Source organism: Papio anubis, chromosome 17 (assembly GCF_008728515.1).
Source record: "Papio anubis isolate 15944 chromosome 17, Panubis1.0, whole genome shotgun sequence".
NCBI classification, from domain to species: domain Eukaryota; kingdom Metazoa; phylum Chordata; class Mammalia; order Primates; family Cercopithecidae; genus Papio; species Papio anubis.
The window spans coordinates 15,945,131-15,967,968 of NC_044992.1; the positions used below are offsets into that span (position 1 = coordinate 15,945,131).

Genomic DNA, 22,838 nt, shown 5'->3' on the forward strand with positions numbered 1-22,838 from the left:
GGCCAGGCGCATGGCTCATGCCTGTAATCCCAACACTGGGAGGCCGAGGTGGGTGGATCACTTGAGTCAGGAGTTTGAGACCAGCCTGGCCAACATGGTGAAACCCTGTCTCTACTAAAAATACAAAAATTAGCCAGGCGTGGTGGCACGTAACTGTAGGCCCAGCTACTTGGGAGCAGAGGTGAGAGAATCTCTTGAACCCAGGAGACGGGTTACAGTGAGCCAAGATCGCACCACTGCACTCTAGTTTGGGCAACAGAGCAAGACTCCATCTCAGAAAAAGAAAGAAAGAACAAGTAATATAAACCATTCATCATTAAAAGACTCTAGTTGAATTATGGCATTCTGTTGTTAAAATTCTTCCATTACCCACCACTTCTGTTGATTTTGTCAACATGGTAATACATTGAGGGTCATGGTAACTTTAACGTCACAGGATCCTAAAATGTCTTCTGAATTATTAAAAAGTGTGTGTGTGTGTGTGTGTGTGTGTTTGGTGCCATGAACAGTGAGGTTAACTATGTACTTATCTTTTCAAATAAGGGATCTATTAATGACTCTCAAGATAATCCTTCTAACCAGAGTGTTTGCTTGCCTGGAATACCATATTCCCTCACAGATGAGCTCTTCCAGACTCCAGGAGAAAGCATAACTAATCTAAACTTATGTACTTGGTTGGTAGCTATCAGAATAAGAGTGCAGGTCTTCTGATTCTCTTTTTTTTTTTTTTTTTTTTTGAGATGGAATTTCGCTCTTGTCACCCAGGCTGGAGTCTAGTGACGTGATATTGGCTCACTGCAACCTCCACCTCCCAGGTTCAAGTGATTCTCCTGCCTCAGCCTCCCAGGTAGCTGGGATTACAGGCGCCCACCACCACGTCCGGCTCATTTTTGTATTTTTAGTAGACAGGATTTCGCCATGTTGGCCAGGCTGGTCTCAAACTCCTGACCTCAAGTTATCTGCCCGCCTCAGTCTCCCAAAGGTCTTTTGATTCTTACACAGTGCTTCTTCCTTCAACCCAGCACGCCTTCTCACATAGAGGATGCTGGTAAAGAGCGTGGACTGTGGAGTCAGAAAGATCCAAACCCCAAGAACAACTCCTCCACTCAGTGGCAAGGTGATCCCAGCTTCGGCCTCTGCTTTCTGAACTTCCTCAGGTGTAAGACAGGGTTAATACTATGCCCTTGCTCAGTAAATGTTACCACTCTTATTAACAGAGGGCTTGCTGTACATGCAGTCACTATGCTTTACAGTTTAAAATAGAAAGACCAAGAGTGAATCCCTTCCCAGACCATTCCGATCCCAGTTCCAGGCTCCTGCATCCATGCAGGATGGTCACCTTTCCTTGGGGACAGCTGGCCTCTTTCTATCACCCCTAATCAACCATTCTATCCTTTTCTTCAGTCCTTGTTGTCGTTTTTATGTTTCTTTTATTATTTAAGTTAGCCTTTTTATTATAATTATTCAAATTATTCTTTGTTTTTTCTTTAATTCATTTGTGTAGAAATGAAATGTTGGAATACAGACTGAGCTTGTAGTTAATAGATGTTGATATAGCTGTGAAAATGGAAACAGAGGCAGTCTATGAATAAATACACTTTTTCCATGAACTCAATCCCAGGACACGGTGGACATTGTCCCTCAAAGTTTTTTTTTTTGCCCTCAGTATGGCACGAGAAAAAGAGAACCAGTAATTCAGGCTGTATCTGCATGAACAGAGTTCACTTAGAAGCTAGCCAGGAATGCTAAATGTGCTAATAAATGGCTAAACCGATAAGCAACAAAGATATTCTGAACCCAAGTTGATATCATGGCTGAATTCCACTCTGCTCCACTGGTTAGGAACAAGAGTAAAGCGTCAAACCCTGGGAAACAGTCTCTACGTGATCAACCACAGCACGAGCTACACACCACTGATCTGCTCCAAAGTCACTTCAGATAGATGCTGCATTTGGAAAGTTTCAGGGGTCTGTTCTCTCCCCTCCTTCCCAAGGGATGGAGATGGCTCCATTGAAGTTGAGGTGGTGGAGAAGGCATTCAGACAGTCATAAGTGAAAACCCTGTGTTTCTCTACAGGTGGTGACTTTCGATGCGGGGGGTGTAAGTGGCCACAGCAATCACATTGCTCTGTATGCAGCTGTGAGGTACGATTCTCTGGGCGATGGAGGTGGGGGAGGGTTTGTTTGTTTGATTAGGGCTCATGGTTTAAAGTCTAAAGCACTTTCCCACTTGTTATGTGAGCCCATGAAACTCACTGCTGGCTTATCATCTAGCCCTGCTCACTGCATCTCACCATGTCCTCTCTCTGAGAAATCTCTCTCGAGTCCTAGTACGAATGCTCATCTCCTAAACAGCTGAAATTTTTGTATACACTGAATACTGCAAATGGGGTAATTGACTTTATTCATCTCTTTTCTGTGGCCACAGAAAGCTTGAGGGCCAAATTTGCAACCCCTGTGGCACATGGACTAGACTTTAAGGAATGAGTGCTGTGAATCAGTGTGCCTCCAGATTCACCATCTTCTTCCCCTTACTCTCACTTCCTTCATGTATTTTATACAACTCTCAAATCTTTGGAGAAGGAGGATATACATACATAATATGAAATGCGTTTATTCTTCACAGTCACCCGATTTTACTGATATTTATTTACATTTTACCAATAAAAATAAAATGCAAGCTCAAAGATATGGAGTGACGTACAGTCATAGAAACATAGATGTGTTTCCTGTCCCCTAGCAAAGTGCTTCTCCTGGGCCCCTGATCAGCGGTGTGGCAGGCCTGTCCCAGCTACTGAGGAAGGAAAGGAGCAACTTGAAGGAAAGGACTTATTTGATAACCTTCTAAACATGCTTAACACTCAGACTGAAGCAATGCAATATGTAAAGTTGGAAATGACCTCACCAACCATTAAGTCCAGCCACCTCATTTTACTGAGGCTGGGAAGTGGTTTGCCGAGCACTACAAGAATAAACTATGGCAGAGGCAGAATTCAGGAATCCTAGTTCTCCATTCATTATTCTCTCAGATGTATGTGAAGACCAATCCAAACTGAAGACCCTCCTTGTCCTTAAAGTTTACATCACTTGGTGGAAGATGCTGTAGTTTTACCCACATACTCTTTCCAGGCAGCTTTCCCTGTTTCCTTGACTGTGGAATGAGGAGAGGCTAGACTGTTCTCCCGTGAAGGCTATTCAGTTCCTGGTCCAGCCAGCGGCCACAGCTTTAGAGGAGACATGCTGCTAGTCGCATTAGGTCCCTTCAGATTCAGGAAAGAAACATTCCCTGGTTAGTCTGAAATACAAATTTTTTTGATGATATATGGAAAAATGAGGCAGTCCCGGAGTGGTCTTTCCAACCACATGGTTACTCTGAGGCCTTGAGCTTCCAAGACTAGCATGGACAGCAAGCCCCATGGAGAACTGGAAAAATGGTCTCACCTCATTCCGGATGCACACTGAGCCTGGTGACTTCTCACCAAGAATTTACGCTGCACCAGAGAAAGGATCAGGTCAGGTCTGTTGCAAACATACTAAGAGTACCTCCACAGGCAGGGGGCTGGGGCACTTGAGATTGAGTCACCTGGTCCCATTCCTGGTCCAGTCACCACTGAAGTGGGGAAAAGCAGAGAAGGCATCATTCTGGATGGAAAGAACCCAAGGAGACAACTCAGTGTAGATAGAACTGCCTGGGACCATTTTCCTCAGAAGAGGCTGGAGTGCCACAGGCTCTCAGCACAAAGGTGGGCCACTGTGCTTCAGATAAAACAATTCGTGGACATGCCACCAGTCTTCTAAAACCTTTTTCCCCACAGTCATCTCTTGCCTGCTAAATTCATTAGACTCACCTTAGCCCTCAGCCATCTTCAACTTTCTGTGGCATTTGGCCCTGCATGTCCCTCACTGCAATGCTGCTTTGGCTTATATGGCACCAGCTTGCCCTCCTCACTCTGGCCTTTCTGGCTACTTCTCAGTCTCTTCCTGTCTTCCCTCCCACCAGTGGCCCCTTGATCCCCCTGTCCCCAAGACTCGCTCCCCAGGCCTCCTCAGCACAGCTTCCCCTGTGGCTTTAAGGACTATAAGCTCTATTTCCAGACAGGTGCTTCCAGCTCAGTGCTTTCCCTGGTTATCAGAATATCCACAGGGCTTTGCCCAGAGAACAGAACAAGCCACTTCATTCTCAGGATCCCAGAAATCTTTTTCAGGTTTTTCTTTCTTTCTTTCTTTTCTTTTCTTTCTTTCTTTTTTTTTTTTTTTGAGATCTGAGGCCCGCTCGTCACCAGGTTGGAGTGCAGTGGCCGGGATCTCAGCTCACTGCAGCCTCGGCCTCCGGTTCATCAGCCATTCTCCTGCCTCAGCCTCCCCGAAAGGTTGACTACAGGCGCCTACCACTGGGCGCCCGCCTAGTTTTTTGTATTTTTTAGTAGAGACGGGTTTCACTGTTAGCTGTGGGATGGTCTCGATCTCCTGACCTTGTGGGATCCGGCCCGCCCTGGCCTCCCCAGTGTTGATTACAGGCTGGAGCCACCGCCCAGCCTTTTAAGACAGAGTCTCGCTTGTCACCAGGCTGGAGGGCAGGCAGTGCCGCGGATCTCGGCTCACTGCAGCCTCCCTCCTGTCTGCTTATTCTCCTGCTCTAGCCTCCCTTGAGTAGCTGGGACTACCAGTGCATGCCACCACACCTGGCTATTGTATTTTTATTAGAGATGGAGTTTCACCATATTGGCCAGGCTGAGTTGAACTCCTGACCTCGTGATCCACCGACCTCGGCCTCCCAAAGTGCTAGGTTTACAGGTGTGAGCCACCACGCCTGGCTCCTTTTTCAGGTTTTTCTACCTCTCAGGCTCTGCCAGGCAGTCAGTTCCATGAGTTCGTCAATTCTCTCTCAACTTCTCTTCTTCAACCCCTGTTCCCAAGAGTCTCTGTTCATATAAGTATGTGTGTCTATGTTGCCGGGGCTACCTTCCCAATCCTTCTCTGCCCCCAGATTTCTAAACAACAAAGTGGGGAAGAGACTTGGAGCTCACTGCAGTTGACACTCCCCTCCTCTTAAGGTGGTGAGCACAGAATGACCCTCACTGTCAGAAGGTAGGTGTGGGGGAGCTCAGAAAGGAGAAAGGAAATATCAGGGAAGAGCTGTCAGTTAGCATTGTAAAATATTCCCTCATCATACTCACATTACAATTTCAAGAGGAAAACTATGAAGAGTCCCGCACAGTTATCTTCATTCTCTAATGGGCAAAGCTTGAACCAGGGTACTTCACAAGCCACAGACCAGCCTCTGGATTGGCTGTCCCTGGCTCAGGTGCCCATCCGGATCCCTTCAGCTGTTGCCAGAGGTATGGGATCCTGGAAATCTATGCAGTGATTTATGCAAAAGAAACCACCTGGAAACTCACATGGAGGGGGACCATGGGCATGGCAGGCTTTCCTCTGAAGGCCCCTCCTATTACCTACAAAGGAAATGATTCTTATGCGTCTCACTCTTGTCCTTTCCCTCCTCCAGGGCCCTGCACTCAGAAGGGAAGTTACCTAAAGGTAAGGCTTGTTCCTTTTGCAAAGGGCCACAATATACTGTCCTTCTGAGAAACTTATGAGAGGGAAATTTGCAAATCCACGGAGAGCTGCCCTCAGCCGAGCAGAGGCAGTGGTTGGGGAGGCCGCCAAGCTCTTCCTCACTCACCTCAGGGTACCTGGCAAATTGTATCTGCCAGCAAGTGCCTGCCTGCAGGGCCACCTCTGGATGAGTGGGGAGGCCAGGTTTGTCCCTCACCTGTCTAGCTTTTTCACAGGGTGGATGTTTTACACCTCTGGTATTCTTCCAGTCTGAACTCAATCCCATCCCCCCACCAATTAGGCAGGTTGTAAATGACTGCTGGATGCTTGATGGATCAATCTGCCTCAGTCAGGAACTCTCCCTAACCCACAGAAAGTATTTGACCCCACCTGACCATTTACTGCATGACCCCCATGCTTAGCCTCTCTGGGCCAGTTTCTGGGGTGGTCTGTCATACCTCATAGGAGCGATATGAAGATTCAATGAATGGAAACCTCATGAGTAGGTTGTGCCCTTTCTGTGTGGGATGACTGAAAAGAGCTTACCAAGCCATGATGTCTTTGGTACATGACTATAGTTCGTTTGATTCTCTCTTTTTTTTTTTTTTTTGAGATGGAGTTTCGCTCTTGTTGCCCAGGCTAGAGTGCAATGGAGGATCTTGGCTCACTACAGCCTCCACCTCCTGGGTTCAAGCCATTCTCCTGCCTCACCCTCCCCGGTAGCTGGGATTACAGACATGCGCCAGCACCCCTGGCTATCACTTTTTTTGTATTTTGATGGAGTTTCTCCCATGCCGGTCGCCTACCCCAGAACTCCCGGAATCTCCAGGTGATCCACCACTGCCTCCCAAAGTGCTAGGATTACAGGCATGAGCCACTGCACCCAGCCATTTGATTCTTATATTAATCCTGTGAGACGGGCAGGTCTCACACTATCAACACAATTTTTTTGAGACGGAGTTCGCGACTCGTGTCACTAGCAGTGTAGTGGCGCGACGCTGCTCACTGCAAGCTCGCTTCCTGAAATTATCGCCATGCCTCTGCCCAGCCTTCGGAGAAGCACCAAGCACACGCCGTTGTTTTTGTATTTTTAAAGACGGGTTTCAAGGTTAGGGATGGTTCTCGCATCTCCCGACCTCGTGATCCACCCTCGCCTCGGGCCTCCCAAAGTGCTGGATTAGGCTGAGCCACCGCCCGCCAACACAATTTACAGATTAGAAAACTGAGACTCAGGCTGGGTACGGTGGCTTACACCTGTAATACCAGCACTTTGGGAGGCCAAGGCGGGTGGATCACGAGGTCAGGAGATCGAGACCATCCTGAATAACACGTGAAACCCCCTGCCTCTACTAAAAAATACAAAAATTAGCCAGGCATGGTGGCAGGCTCGCAGTCCCAGCTACTTGGAAGGCTGAGGCAGGAGAATGGCATGAACCCGGAAGGTGGAGCTTGCAGTGAACCAAGATCATGCCACTGCACTCCAGTCTAGGCAACAGAGCGAGACTCCATCTAAAAAAAAACAAAAACAAACAAAAATACCTGAGTCTCAGAGAGGTTAAAGGATTCTTGTCAAATCTCTGTCAGTTTTTGACTGACAGAGCTAGAACCAGGTCTCTAACCTCCCAATACAGTAATTCCTGTCTCCTTCACCTTTCCTTTGGCTTTGAGGTAGCCAGATCTCAACCTCTAGCAACCAACCTTTTTTTGGTAGGGCACACGGCAGGGTAGAGGGTAGCCAGCCAGGTCTTCTGTGGCCCTTTTACTCATTCTAGCTGCAAGAATGATGGGCACAGCGCAGCTTTGGTGCCACAGAAACACCTGGCAATGCTGTGGCCACTGTCCTGCCCTGCCCTGAGCCACAGGGTAGAGGGAGGACGCTCAGGAGAAAATCTGGCTGGAGACCTCAAGGCTCATCACTTCTCCCTGTCTCCTTTCCAACCAGGGTGTTCTGTGCTCACACTTCAGTCTGTGAATGTGCTGCGCAAGTACATCTCCCTTCTGGATTTGCCCTTGTCTCGGCTTCATACTCAGGATGTCCTCTTTGTGCTCAACAGCAAAGAAGTGGCACAGGCCAAGGTGAGGATTGTAAATTCCTGGACACCCCAACTCAGATCTCTGCCCCAGACCTCTTGTCTCCTCAAAGCCCCACCTCTGCAGAAGCCCTAATTGAAGGCCTTCCACAGTGGTTCAGCATCTGTCCCTGAGAGTTAGGACTAGGCCAGCTAGATCTTGAGAGGCATAGATTTTTCAATGACTTTAGCCTTTTTTTCTAATTATAAAAATAATATATGCTTTTTTTTTTTTTTTTTTTTTTTGAGGCGGAGTCTCGCTCTGTCACCCAGGCTGGAGTGCAGTGGCCGGATCTCAGCTCACTGCAAGCTCCGCCTCCCGGGTTCCCGCCATTCTCCTGCCTCAGCCTCCCGAGTAGCTGGGACTACAGGCGCCCGCCACCTCGCCCGGCTAGTTTTTTTGTATTTTTTAGTAGAGATGGGGTTTCATCGTGTTGGCCAGGCTGGTCTCGACCTCCTGACCTCGTGATCCGCCCGTCTCGGCCTCCCAAAGTGCTGGGATTACAGGCTTGAGCCACCGCGCCCGGCAATATATGCTTTTTCTAAAACTAAGTAACACATGCTCATTGCAGAAAATCTTGAAAAACATAAAAGCATCAAAAAGAAAATAAAAATAGGAACAATTACCTGCAGCCCCACCAATCACAGGTAATCCTTGTTAACATGTTGGGCTACATCTTTCTACTCTTTTTTTTTTTTTTGAGACGGAGTTTTGCTCTTGTCGCCCAAGCTGGAGTGCAGTGGCACAATCTCAGCTCACTGCAACCTCCGCCTCCTGGGTTCAAGCGATTCTCCTGCCCCAGCCTCCTGAGTAGCTGGGATAACAGGCACCCGCCCCCAAACCTGGCTAATTTTTTGTATTTTTAGTAGAGCTGGGGTTTCATCGTGTTGGCCAGGCTGGTCTCGACCTCCTGATCTCAGGTGATCCGGCCACCTTGACCTCCCAAAATGCAGGGATTACAGGCGTGAGCCACTGCGCCCGGCCCTACTCTTTATATATTTATGGTGTGTAGGTGTAAACGCATTTCAGATGGGATCACACAGTGTCTATTTAAAACCTACTTCGGCCGGGCGCGGTGGCTCACGCCTGTAATCGCAGCATTTTGGGAGGCTGAGGCGGGCAAATCACAAGGTCAGGGGTTCGAGACCATCCTGGCCAACATGTCGAAACCCCGTCTTTACTAAAGCTACAAAAATTAGCCGAGCGTAGTGGCATGCACCTGTAGTCCCAGCTACTTGGGAAGCTGAGGCAGAAGAATCGCTTGAACCTGGGAGGCAGAGGTTGCAGTGAGCTGGGATCACACCACTGCACTCCAGCCCGGGCGACAGAGCTGATTCTGTCTCAAAAAAAAAAAAAAAAAAAACCTGCTTTAACAATATGTTATGGGTTGGGCACAGTGGCACATGCCTGTAATCCAAGTACTTTGGGAGGCCAGGGTGGGTGGACTGCTTGCTGGGCAACAGAGCAAAACCCATCTCTACAAAAAAATTAGCCAGGCATGGTGGCACATGCCAGTGGTCCCAGCTACTCGGGAAGCTGAGGCAGGAGGTTCACTTGAGCCCAGGAGGTCAAGGTTGCAATGAACCCTGATCACACCATTGCACTCCAGCCTGGGCAACAGAGCCAGACCCTAGCCAAAAAAAAATCAGAACTATTTATTATGAACATTTTCTCCTATTTCATTTAGTATTCAAATAGCAATGGCTGCCAATTACTCCACTGTATGTATATACCATAAGATATATCATGAATCCCTTACTGTTGGACATTTTGATTTGCCATTTTATCACTGTTATACATGGAACAATGCTCCCAGCTTGAGGTTAAGGAGAATTCAGACCTGCCAGGAGCCTCTGTAAAGAGCCTAGGGGAGGCCAGGCGGGGTGGCTCACGCCTGTAATCCTAGCACTTTGGTGGGCTGAGATGGGCGAATTGTCTGAGTTCAGGAGTTTGAGACCAGCCAACATGGCGAAACCCCATCTCTACTAAAATACAAAAAAGTAGCCGGGCGTGGCAGCATACATCTGTAGTCCCAGTTACTCGGTAGGCTGAGGCAGGAGACTTGCTTGAACCCGGGAGGCAGAAGTTGCAGTGAGCTGAGATCACGCCACTGTACTCCAGCCTGGACAACAGAGTGAGACTCCGAGTCTCCGTCTCCAAAAAAAAAAAAAAAAAAGAGCCCAGGGCAGACTGCAAGAAGCCTATATGCAGGTTGAGGAAGAGCTAGGCCAGGTCAGGTCATCCTAGGGAAAACTCTTAGCTGTCCATGGAGCAGGTGATTGAGTGCCATCAGAGTTAGGGAGAGGGTGGGCTGAGGAGAATTGTTCCCCAGTTTGTCTCCAGGTGCATCCCCCTGTAGACTTAAGCCCCCCACAGAGAGCCGGGTAGCACAATAAGTGAAAGAACCAAGTCGGGGATTGTGGTTCGTGCCTGTAGTCTCAGCTGCTTGAGAGGTTGGGGCGGGAGGATGGCTTGAGCCCAGGAATTTGTGTCTGCCCTGGGCAGCACAGCTTTATTAGGAAGAAGGGAAGGGGAAGGGGAAAGGGAAGGGAGAGAGAGAGGAAGGAAGGGAGAAAGAAAGAGAGAGAGAGAAGGAGAGAGTGAGAGAAAGAAAAAGAAAGAAGGAAGGAAGGAAGGAAGGGCGGAGGGAGGAAGGGGAAGGTAAGGAAGGAAGAGAGAGAGGAAGGGAGAAAGAAAGAGAGAAGGGAGGGAGAGAGAAGGAGAGAGGAAGGAAAGGAGGGAAGGAAAGAAGGAAGGGAGAGAAGGAGGGAAGGAAGGAAGGAAACAAGGAAGCGAGGGAAAGAGGGAGAGAGAAAAAAGGAAGGAAGGAAGGAAGGAAGGAAAAAATCTAAGAGAACAGAAGAAACTCAGGATGATTATTTTGGTTTGGGGGTTTTTTGTTTAGCTTTATTTTCTTTTTTTTTTTTTTTTTTTTTTGAGACGGAGTCTCGTTGTTTCTCGCTTCAGGCTGGAGTGTGCAGTGGCCGGATCTCAGCTCACTGCAAGCTCCGCCCCGGGTTCACGCCATCCTTCCTGCCTCAGCCTCCCCGAGTAGCTGGGACTACAGGCGCTCACCACCACTTGGCTAGCTTTTTGTATTTTTTAGTAGAGACGGGTTTCACTGTGTTAGCCAGATGGTCTCGGATCTCCTGACCTCGGATCCACCCGCCTCGCCTCCCAGTGCTGGGATTACAGGCTTGAGCCACCACACCGCCTAGCTTATTTTCTAAATTTTATTTGAGATGGAGTTCTCCTCTGTTACCCAGACTGGAGTGTAGTGGCACAACCCTGCTCACTGCAACCTCCGGGCCTCCCAGGTTCAAGTAATTCTGTCTCATTCTCTCCAGTAACTGGGACTACAGGTGCACACCACCAGGCCCAGCTAATTTTGTATTTTTAATAGAAACAGAGTTTCACCATATTGGTCAGGTTTGTCTTGCACTCCCTGGATCAGAGATGATTCACTCCACCTTGGCCTCCCAAAGTGCTGGGATTACAGGCTGAGCCACCGTGCCTGGCGATTTTTTTTAGATGGAGTCTTGTCTGTCGCTTCAGGCTGGGGTGCAATGACATGATCTCAGCACACTGCAACCTCTGCCTCCCAGGTTCAAGCGATTCTCTTGCCTCAGGCTCTCAAGTAACTGAGTACAGGCATGCCACCACGCCTGTACACTTTTTGTATTTTTAGTAGAGGCTGGCTCAGGTTGGCCAGGCTGGTCTTGAACTCCCTGACCTCAGATGATCCACTCCACCTCAGGCTTCCCAAAGTGCTGGGATTACAGGTGTGAACCACTGCACTGGGCTTGTTTTTTTCTTCTTTTTCTTTTGAGACGAGTTTCAGCTTTGTTGCCCAGGCTGGAATGCAATGGTACATCTCGATCACTGCACCCCTCCACCTCCTGGGTTCAAGTGATTTTTCTGCATCACACTCCCGGCAGTTGGGATTACAGGCATGTGCCACCATGCCCAGCTAATTTTGTATTTTTAGTAGACACAGGGTTTCACACATTTGCCGGGTTGGTCTTAACTCCTGACTCAGGTGATCCATCCACCAGTTTCCCATAGTGCTGGGATTACAGGCATGAGCCACCGCCTCAGCCCATTTTCTGAATTTTCTATTATAAACCTTTGTACCTAGTAAGAGGCACTTTACAGGGTGCACTGAATGCAGTACATAATATACCCGAGCCTCTTCTCGATCGCATTGTTTTGTGCATTCTTTACATTTGTCCCACTTTATTTATGGTTTCCGGATTCCCTTCCTTCCTTCCTTCTTCCTTCCTTCCCTTCCCTTCCTTCCTTCCTTCTTCCTTCTTCCTTTTCCTTTCTTCTGCTCTCTTCTTTCTTTTCTTTCTGCTGTTATTTTTAGGACAGAGTTTTGCTTTTGCCGTTCAGGCTGGAGTACACCGGTGTGATCTCGCTCACTTCCCCAACCTCGGGCCTCCTGGTTCATGGATTCTCCTGCCTCAGCCCCGAGTAGCTGAACAGGCACACACCACCATGCCTGGCTTAATTTTGTATTTTAGTAGAGATTAGGGTTTCTCCATGCTTATCAGTTGGTCTCAACTCCCGACCTCAGGATCTGCTCCACTCTATCTCCCAGGCGTTGATTATGAGCAACTATCGTGACCCAGCCTATTTATTTATTTTATTTTATTTTTGTTTTGTTTTTTTTGAGACGGATCAGCTCTGTCGCCTAGCTGGATTGCAGTGGTCCGATCTCGCTCACTGCAGTCTCGCTCTCCCGGTTCACGCTTTATTCTCCTGCCCCAGCCTCCGGAGTAGCTGGACTGGCATGCCTCGCCACCACGCCTGGCTTTTGTATCTTTAGTAGAGACGGGTTTCATCAGCTAGCCAGGATGGTCTCGATCGCCTGACCTCGTGATCCGCCTCGCCTCCCCAGTTGATTATGGCTTGAGCCACCGCTACCGCTTTCCTTTATTTTTATTTTTGATTACAGTCTTGTTCTGTCACTGAGGCTGAGTAGTGGAGCGATCTCACTCACCATTAACCCTCCACCTCCTGTTCAATTCTCCTGCCTCAGTCTCCTGAGTAGCTGGAACTACAGGGGCCCACTACCGTGTCTGGCTAACTTTTGTATTTTTAGTAGACACTGGGTTTCGCCATGTTGGCCAGGCTGGTCTTGAACTTCTGACCTCAAGTGATCCACCCAGCTCGGCCTCCCAAAGTGCTGGGATTACAGGCGTGAGCCACCGCACCCAGCCTGTTCTTTAAATCTCTTTAACTTGAAAGGTTAGTTTTGTTTTCACTTACAATCTTCAAAAAAAAAAAAAACTTTAATACTATTAATTTTCCTTGAAGTGTTTCTTTAGCTACACATGATAAGTTTTGATATGTAGTTCTCCTATTGTCACCTAATTATAAGTAATTTATAGTCTCCATTGTGAGTTCCTCCTTAATCTTTGAGGGTATAGTTTAGAGTTTACAAACATGTGTGTCAATCTTCATTATTTGTAGTTCAATATTTATGAATGCACCTACTCACTAAAATTCATTTGTAACTCCAAAGTCAGTGCTCGAAGTGCTTTTGTGGTCATTCGTGGACACTCGCAGAGGGGTGAAACGTGAGTCACTGGATGCACATATGCATGTTCCCAACTGTTTCAGCTCTCCCACTGTAAAAAAATACCTTTTTGTGGTATATTTCATGCCCCATTTTTCTCATTTTTGTGGTTTTTGTTGATTTTGCTGTTTAAAATAGCCTCTAAGAATGATGCTGAACTGCTGTCTTGCATTCCTAAGCACAAGAGGCTGTAATATGCCTTATGTGGGTTTGATCACAAGCATGAGTTACAGTGCAATTGGCCATGAGTTCAGTGCTAATGAATCCACAATATGTATTTCATATGGAGTTTTTAAACAGAAATATACATAAAACAAGGTTATATATTGATGGATGGATGAAACTATTGTGGCCAAAGGCTTGGGGGAACCCAACCCTGTATTTCCGCTAGAAACAATGGTTCAGTATTCACTAATTCAGTGTTCTCAGCGACTTTATAGAACTACCACAAATGAGAATGGCATGGCTATGTGTGTATATGTGGTCTTTTTTTTTTTTTCTTGCTTTTTTTTTTTTGTTTGAGACAGAGTTTCACTCTTGTTGCCCATGCTGGTTTGCAATGGTGCGATCTCAGCTCATTGCAACCTCCACCTCCCAGGTTCAAATGATTCTCCTGCCTCAGCCTCCCAAGGAGCTGGGATTACAGGCACGTGCCACCATGCCCGGCTAATTTTCTATTTTTTAGTAGAGACAGGGTTTCTCCATGTTGGTCAGGCTGGTCTCCAACTCCTGACCTCAGGTGATCCGCCCACCTCGGCCTCCCAAAGTGGTGGGATTACGGGCGTGAGCCACTGTGCCCTGCCGTGTATGTGGTCTTTTTATTGTTAATTTATAATTTAATTGCTTTGTGGTCAGTGAATGGTTTTCGTAACACTGATTTTTTTTTTTTTTTTTTTTTTTTTTTTGAGGTGGAGTCTTGGTCTGTCGCCCAGGCTGGAGTGTAGTGGTGAGATCTCAGCTCACTGAAACCTCTGCCTCCTGGGTTCAAGTGATTCTCCTGCCTCAGCCTCCTGAGTAGCTGGTATTACAGACAGGCTGACACCACCAAGCCTGGCTAAGTTTTTTGTATTTTTAGTAGAGACGGAGTTTCACTATATTGGCCAAGCTGGTCTTGAACTCCTGACCCGGTCGTCCGCACACCTCAGCCTCCCAAAGTGATGGGATTACAAACATGAGCCACCGCACCCTGCCCAAAGCTGCTATATCTTTTTTTTTTTTTTTTTTTTTTGAGATGGAGTCTCGCTGTGTTGCCTAGGCTGGAGTGCATTGGCGCAGTCTCGGCTCACTGTAAGCTCCACCTCCCAGGTTCATGCCATTCTCCAGCCTCAGCCTCCCCAGCAGCTGGGACTACAGGCACCCGCCACCACGCTCGGCTAATTTTTTGTATTTTTAGTAGAGACGGGGTTTCGCCGTGTTAGCCAGGATGGTCTCGATCGCCTGACCTTGTGATCCGCCTGCCTCGGCCTCCCAAAGTGCTGGGATTACAGGTGGGAGCCACTGCGCCCAGGCTCTGTCATATCTTTTTAGGAGATTATTTATCTTATTTATTTATTTATTTTGAGACAGAGTTTTGCTCTTGTTGCCCAGGCTGGAATGCGATGACGCAATCTCAGCTCACCACAACCGCTGCCTCCTGGGTTCAAGTGATTCCCCTGCCTCAGCCTCCTTAGTAGCTGGAGTTACAGGCATGCACTACCACGCCCAGCTAATTTTGGATTTTTTTTTTTTTTAATAGAGATGGGGTTTCACCATGTTGGTCAGGCTGGTCTCGAACTCCTGACCTCAAGTGATCCACCCGCCCCGGGCTCCCAAGGTGCTGAGGTTACAGGCATGAGCCACTGCGTCTAACCAATTCCTCTTATTATCTTATAAGTTCCCTCTTTTGTAATGGTTTTCCCTTTATCTTCTATTTTATTTTATTTTATTTTTTTTTTTTGAGACAGGGTCTCGCTCTGTCGCCAGGCTGGAGTGCAGTGGCGATCTCGGCTCACTGCAATCTCCACTCATTGCAATCTCCACCTCCCGGGTTCAAGCAATTCTCCTGCCTCAGCTTCCCGAGTAGCTGGGATTACAGGCGCCCACCACCATGCCCCACTAATTTTGTATTTTTAGTAGAGACAGAGTTTCTCCATGCTGGTCAGGATGGTCTCGAACTCCCCATCTCAGGTGATCAACCTGCCTTGGTCTCCCAAAGTGCTGCAATTACAGGCATGAGCCACCATGCCCAGCCTTAATTGTTGTATTTTTAGTAGAGATGGGCTTTCACCATGTTGGCCAGAATGGTCTCGATCTCCTAACCTCGTGATCCGCCTGCCTTGGCCTCCCAAAGTGCTGAGATTACAGGCGTGAGCCACCATTCCTGGCCCATATACTAGCTTTCTTTCTTTTTAATTTTAATTTTAATTTTATTTTGAGACGGAGTCTCATTCTGTCACCAGTCTGGAGTACAGCGGTGCAATCTCGGCTCACTGCAACCTCCGCCTCCTGGGTTCAAGCGATTCTCCTGCCTCAGCCTGCCAAGTAGCTAGGATTATGCGTATGTGCCACCATACCCAGCTAATTTTTATATTTTTAGTAGAGACAGGGTTTTGCCATGTTGGCCAAGCTGGTCTCAAACTCCTGACCTCAGATGATCTACCTGCCTCGGCCTCCCAAAGTGCTGGGATTACAGGTGTCATCCACCACGCCTGGCCTCCATATACCAGCTTTCTTTAGGTTAGTATCTGCATGGCTTATCTTTCTCTTTCATCCTTTTATTTTCACCCTTTTCTTGTGATTTTTAGTTGTATTTTCTGTAAGTGGCATGTAGTTGGATTTTTTTTAAGTCCTGCTATGAAATGTAGCGGATATATTTGGTCTATTTTTATTTGTAATTACTGCTATATTTAGACATTTCTACTATCTAATTTTGTGTTTTCTGTTCAACACTCCCCCCACCCCCAATTCTTTTCCTGCCTTCTATTAGTCAAGTTTTCCACAGTCTCTCTCCCTTGTTTCTCTCCCTGCTGTTTGTGGTGGCCCCCTACATTTTAAAATATAATTTAAAATTTTTTTTAGAGATAGGCTCTCATTCTGTCTGTCACCCAGGCCACGGGCCTGCTGACCACCAGGCCTCCCGCGCCGGGATTACAGGCCTGGAGCCACCGCCAGCCTGCCTGGGTAATTTTGAGACGAGTTCGCCACGCCTGCTGGAGTGCAGTGGCCGGATCTCAGCTCACCGCGGCGCCCCGGCCCGGCCTCCTGCCTCAGCCTCCCTGGCAGCTGGGATCACAGGCGCCTCGCCACTCCCCGGGCCTCAAGCAGTTTTTTTTGCATTTTAGTAGAGATGGGGTTTCACGGTGTTCGCCAGATGGTTCTATCTCCTGACTGCGGATCCGCCCCATCTCGGCCTCCCAAAGTGCTGGGATTACAGGTCGGTCACCGCCTGCAAAATTTTTTTAGAGATAGGCTCATTCTGTCTGTCACCCAGGCTGTGTGTGCAGTGACATGGTCATAACCCACAGAAGCCTTGAACTCCTGAGCTCAAGAAATCCTCTGACCTCAGTCTCCCAAGTAGCCGCTGCACCTGGGCAAATGTATTGAATTATGTAAGTAATTATTATGTATAATTACAAGTAATAATTACACAATTATTAAGATGTTTAAAAATTTTAAAAAGAAAGGCTGTGCACATTGGCTCACGCCTATAATCCCAGCAGTTTGGGAGGCTGGTGGATCGTCTGAGGTCAGGAGTTCGCGATCAACCTGACCAACATAGCCAAACCCCGTCTCTACTAAAAATACAAAAATTAGCTGGGCGTGGTGGCGCATCCCTGTAACCCCAGCTACCTGGGAGGCTGAGGCAGGAGAATCACTTGAACCTGCGAGGCGGAGGTTGCAGCGAGCCAAGGTCGCGCCATTGCACTCCAGCCTGGGTGACAAGAACAAAACTTTGTCTCAAAAAAAATTAAAAAGAAAAAATTAGTCTGGGCATGGTGGCTCATGCCTCTAATCCCAGCACTTTGGAAGGCCAAGGGAGGAGGATCGCTTGAGGCCAGGAGTTTAAGACCAGCCTGGGCAATATAGCAAGACCCTGTCTCTACAAAAAAAATTTTTTTTAAATTAGCCAGGTGTAAAAGGCCAGGTGCAGTGGCTCACGCCTGTGATCCCAGCACTTTGGGAGCCCGAGGTGGGCAGATCACAAGGTCAAGAGATTGAGACCATCCTGGCCAACATGGCGAAACCCCATCTCTACTAAAAATACAAAAAATTAGCCGGACGTGGTGGCAGGCGCCTGTAATCCCAGCTACTCAGGAGGATGAGGCAGGAGAATCACTTGAACCCGGGAGGCAGAGGTTGCAGTGAGCCGAGATCACGCCATTGCACTCCAGCTTGGGCAAAAAGAGCAAAACTCTGTCTCAAAAAAAAAAAAAAAAAAATAGCCAGGTGTGGCAAAGCCTATCTGTAGTCCCAGCTACTTGAGAGGCTGAGGTAGGAGTATCATTTGAGCCCAAGAATTGGAGACTGCGGTGAGTCATGATCATGCCACTGCACTCCATCCTGGGCAATAGAGTGAGACCCTGTCTCTAGAAAAAAAAATATATATATATATATATAAAATAAATATATGTACTTTGACCTGGTAATTTTTATTTCCATAATTTTTTTCAATCCTACTCCTTCTGTATATTTTTATAATTTTATGTTCAGGAAGTGAACAAAGATGTGTCCAGAAATTTATGTCCAAGGATTTTCATTAGAATAATTTATAATAACCAAAATAGGAACTAATATTCACCAGGTGAATGAGACAGTACTATATAACGAATAAAATTACAGTTTTGAAGGATATATAGTGAAAATGCTCCAAAAGAGGGGAAAAAGCAGAAATACAAAATTGCACACATAATTTTGGACACATCTAAATAAATTTTTGGACACACTACATAAATAATTTCTATAAGTGTCTATCTTAATGAATGCTGAAAGTCATTGAAAGATTAGGGCATCTCAGTATATGGGCCATGTAGGCAGCATGATATGGGAAATCCTTGTAACTTGGTAACTATTACAAGTAGACAAATCAAGTGTGATTGGACTACAACGTTCTCTCTCAATGTTTTCCTAAATATTTTTTTCTTTATTACAGTCTTCAAAATTTTCATTTTATTCTGTGATCTTACACATCCATTTTGTTTGATGGTAAATTTCCTTTAAAAATTATAGTTGGAGGCTGGGCACAGTGGCTCACGCCTGTAATCCCAGCACTTTGGGAGGCCGAGGCGGGTGGATCATGTGGTTAGGAGATAGAGACCATCCTGGCCAACATGGTGAAACCCCATCTCTACTAAAAATACAAAAATTAGCCAGATGTGGTGGCACGCACCTGTAATCCCAGCTACTCGGGAGGCCGAGGCAGGAAAATAGCTTGAACCCAGGAGGCAGAGGTTGTGGTGAGCCGAGGTGGGGCCACTGCACTCCAGCCTGGCAACACAGCAAGACTCCATCTCAACAAAAAAAAAAAAAAAAAAAAAGAAAGAAAGAAAGAAAAAGAAAACATTGTAATTGGGCCGGGCGAAGTGGCTCACTCCTGTAATTCCAGCACTTTGGGAGGCCGAGGCAGGTGGATCACTTGAGGTCAGGAGTTCAAGACCAGCCTGAACAACATAGTGAAACCATGTGTCTACTAAAAATACAAAAATTAGCCAGGCATGGTGGCAGGTGCCTGTAATCCCAGCTACTCGGGGGCTAAGGCAGGAGAATCACTTGAACCCAGGAGGCAGAGGTTGCGCTAAACCGAGATTGAACCATTGCACTCCAGCCTGGGCGACAGAGTGAGACTCCATCTCAAAAAAGAAAAAAAAAAATTATAGTTGGGCTGGGTACGGTGGCTCACACCTGTAATTCCAGCACTTTAGGAGGCTGAGGTGGGTGGATCACTTGAGGTCAGAAGTTCGACACCAGCCTGGCCAACATGATGAAACCCCATCTCTACTAAAAATACAAAAATTAGGTGAGTATGGCAGTGGGAGCCTGTAATCCCAACTACCCAGGAGGCTGAGGCAGGAGAATTGCTTGAACCTGGGAGGCGGAGGTTGCAGTGAGCTGAGATCGTGCCACTGCACCCCAGCCTGGGCGATAGAGACTCCATCTCAAAAAAAAAAAAAAAAAATCATAGTTAGATTTCCTGTTGAAATAATGCTGCATAATATTTACTCAATAATATTCTATGGTGATTGTTCTGCCTCAATTCTCTTTATCAGTTAAAGCTTGGTTATCACAGGTGTGTTTATGTCTTTAAAGTCATGTAGGTTCTTTTTCTTTTCTTTTCTTGTTTTCTTTTTTTTTTGAGATGGAGTTTCACTCTTGTTGCCCAGGCTGGAGTGCAATGGTGTGATCTCAGCTCACTGCAACCTCTGCCTCCCAGGTTCAAGCGATTCTCCTGCCTCAGGCTCCCAAGTAGCTGGCATTACAGGCATGAGCTCCCACACCTGGCTAATTTTGTATTTTCCATAGAGACGGGGTTTATCCACTTTGGTCAGGCTGGTCTCGAACTGCTGACCTCAGGTGATCCGCCTACTTTGGCCTCCCAAAGTGCTGGGGTTACAGGTGTGAGCCACTGCACCTGGCAAGTCATGTAGAGTCTGACAATGAATATAAAAGGGGTTCTTTACATAAAAGTTTGTGAAGATATTAGCTTAGAGAGGCAAGTTAATTATGGTACTCAGAGATAAACAGGCACATCCTTTTATGTATATCTAGTGAAGTCAGTTGCTGTAATCTATTCTGTTTAAAAACCGAACTATACTAGGTCTGAATAACAAGATAATGTACATTTCCCCTAGAAGGTGGGAACGACAACTCACACCTGTGTGCCATTCCTTGTTTTCTTCTTCTGACAGTGATTGTACCTCCGAAATGACCTAACTCAGAGGAATTTGGGCATAGTGTACTAGCATGTACTAGGTTGCTTCCCATGAAACATCCCTGTCTGTGTTGTACATTTGAGGTAGTAGCAACATGATTAAGAATGTGGACTGTAAACGGCCAGGCGTGGTGGCTCAGGCTTGTAATCCCAGCACTTTGGGAGGCCGAGGCGGGCAGATCACAAGGTCAGGAGACCATCCTGGCTAACGCAGTGAAACCCTGTCTCTACTAAAAATACAAAAAATTAGCTGGGTGTGGTGGCGAGTGCCTATAGTCCCAGATACTCGGGAGGCTGAGGCAGGAGAATGACGTGAACCCGGGAGACAGAGTTTGTAGTGAGCCAAGATTGCGCCACCGCACTCCAGACTGGGCGACAGGGCTCGCGAGACTCCATCTCAAAAAAAAAAAAAAAAGAAAAAAGTAAAAAAAAGGAAAAAAAAGAATGTGGACTGTAGGGTCAATCAGATGGCTCTGGGTTAAAATCTCAGCCAGCTCTACTACCTACTAGCTGTTTGAGACTGATGAGTTTCCTCATCTATTTATTTTTTAAAAAAACAGTAATAACAGTACTTGATTCACAGGGTTGTTAACATTGAGATGATGCATGTGGACTGTTTTGCCAGTTTTCTGGCATCCCATAGTGAGTGTTGTAGCTACCGTGAGCATTGTGTGTTATAATCACAGGGAGGAAGTAGGAGATGCGAAAGCAGGGGCCATGATAGGGGGCCAATACAGAGAGGTTCGTGGGTTACGGGAAGAAGACAGATAAGGCTATAGCATGAAGCATATTAGTGCGAGGAAGGATTTAAGGTGAGGAGGCCAGATCTGAAAGTAATGAAACAGCTCCAGTGCAAGTGTTTCATAACTGATTCTCTTTGATTCTTCTAGAGAGCCATGTCCTGCCACCGCAGCCAGCTCCTCTGGTTCCGCCGCCTCTACATTCTCTTCTCCCGGTACATGAGAATCAACTCACTGAGCTTCCTCTGAAGCCTTGAAGGGTTTTCAGATCCAAGGAACAAAGGGGAAAATAGACAAAGGTGTGCAGGGGACCTGGCCTGGCACTGGCTTATTTGCCTGAGCTCAAGGAGATCCCCGCTGGAGCAGCCTCTGCAAAAGGGAGCCCATGTAGGCCAGGGGCTGTCCAAACTCCAGCTTCTTCCCCTGGGAAAAAACCCAAAGAACCAAAAACAAACCACCCCAAGGATAATAATAGCTACCCTGCTAGCTTCTCAAGTTCTTGTGACTCACAATTTACATAATGACACAGTATATGTGGAACACCTAGCCCAGTGCCTGGGCAGGTCCCTATTATCATAAATGAATGTAAAAGTGCTCTAAAAACACTCCACAGATGTGACTTTTACATTGTTTCCAAAGTAAGGTCACCAAAAACACATACATAAAATGCAACAGTGTCTGTTGAATTGGTTCAATCATAATTCATTTGATTTTTCTTTTATCAGAATGCGGGTCTAGGAAAAACTTGCCCTATTTAACCAGCACAGCTGTTGACTGAAGCATCCAAGTACCAGTCACTGGGGTGGGCACTGTTTTATACAGAGACGATTACAAGGGCTCTGCCCCAAAGAGCTTACAATCAAATATGTCAGCTCTCAGTCTTTTTGGAGAAGTAGGAAATAGGAAGATAAATCTGAGACTTAAAAAAACACAAAAGGCCGGGCGCGGTGGCTCAAGCCTGTAATCCCAGCACTTTGGGAGGCCGAGGCGGGTGGATCACAAGGTCAGGAGATCGAGACTATCCTGGCTAACATGGTGAAACCCCGTCTCTACTAAAAATACAAAAAACTAGCCGGGCGCGGTAGCGGGCGCCTGTAGTCCCAGCTACTTGGGAGGCTGAGGCGGGAGAATGGCGTGAACCCGGGGGGCGGAGCTTGCAGTGAGCCGAGATCGCGCCACTGCACTCCAGCCTGGGAGACACAGTGAGACTCCGTCTCAAAAAAAAAAAAAAAAACACAAAAGATTCAAGAACCCACTGTCTTAAAATTGTCCTACAAACAAAAGCACTCTGAAAGCTCTGGCTTGGAAACTACTCTCAGAATCCAGCTAATGGTCCGGGGAAGTGGCCTGAGGCAGGGAAGCTCAGTGGTGAAGAGCACAGGCTGGTAGCCCTGTGATTGAAGCCAGAATGACCAGCTGTGTAACCAAAGGCAAGGTGCTGAACCTTTCTCTGCCTCAATTCTCCCACCTGCAAAATGGGAGATAACAACGATCCCAACCTCAGAGAACTGAACAAGATAATACATGAAGGTGCATATCGAAGAGTCTCTCATGCTGTGCTGGGTAAGTATTCCCTCCACCTGCCACAGGAAACACTGAATTGCTTCTCCATAGCTGCAGGTTAGAGACCTGCTTGTTCAGACTCTCTACCTCAACTTGCCCCCGCTTTGCTTAGTGTCACCATTATCTTGAATGCCTCCTAGGGGCCATATAAGACTAATAGAGCTATTAGGCCCAGAAGCTGGAATCAAAAATGCAAATGTGGTTATGTGATTTGTCTACTTAAACTTTGTCAGTAGCTCCTAATAGCCTTCATGTGAAAGTGTGACCAGAAGCACGTTACTAACGCTGGCTAGAGTGCAGTAGGAGAGTGTGGTAGGACAGGATGACTTCTGCCCTGTTACTAGGAAGACAGACACTGACCCAGCCTTTCTGAACAGCAACTCTGCTCAGAGCTTTTAAAATATGCATACTCTATGACCTAA

At 47.0% G+C, this 22,838-nt stretch overlaps 1 protein-coding gene across 6 annotated transcripts in view; it reads left to right on the forward strand.

Annotated features, from left to right (window-relative positions):
- Positions 1-21,463, forward strand: part of PIGL (phosphatidylinositol glycan anchor biosynthesis class L) — a 112,803-nt gene extending 91,340 nt beyond the window's left edge. Inside the window, exons 4-8 of one of the 6 annotated variants that reach the window (XR_004179261.1) lie at positions 2,077-2,144; positions 5,506-5,537; positions 7,498-7,631; positions 16,679-16,796; positions 21,004-21,114. Coding sequence is in view for 4 of the 6 variants with exons in the window: in XM_017950369.2 (XP_017805858.1) it covers positions 2,077-2,144; positions 5,506-5,537; positions 7,498-7,631; positions 13,156-13,210; positions 21,004-21,110 (396 nt within the window). In the remaining 2 variants the exon portion in view is untranslated. Of the gene's footprint in view, positions 1-2,076; positions 2,145-5,505; positions 5,538-7,497; positions 7,632-13,155; positions 13,211-15,787; positions 16,293-16,678; positions 16,797-21,003 lie in introns of those variants that run through there. The other 5 variants (XR_004179260.1, XM_017950369.2, XM_003912389.4 and 2 more) reach the window with 5 other exon arrangements.
- The last annotated feature ends 1,375 nt before the right edge of the window (positions 21,464-22,838 follow it).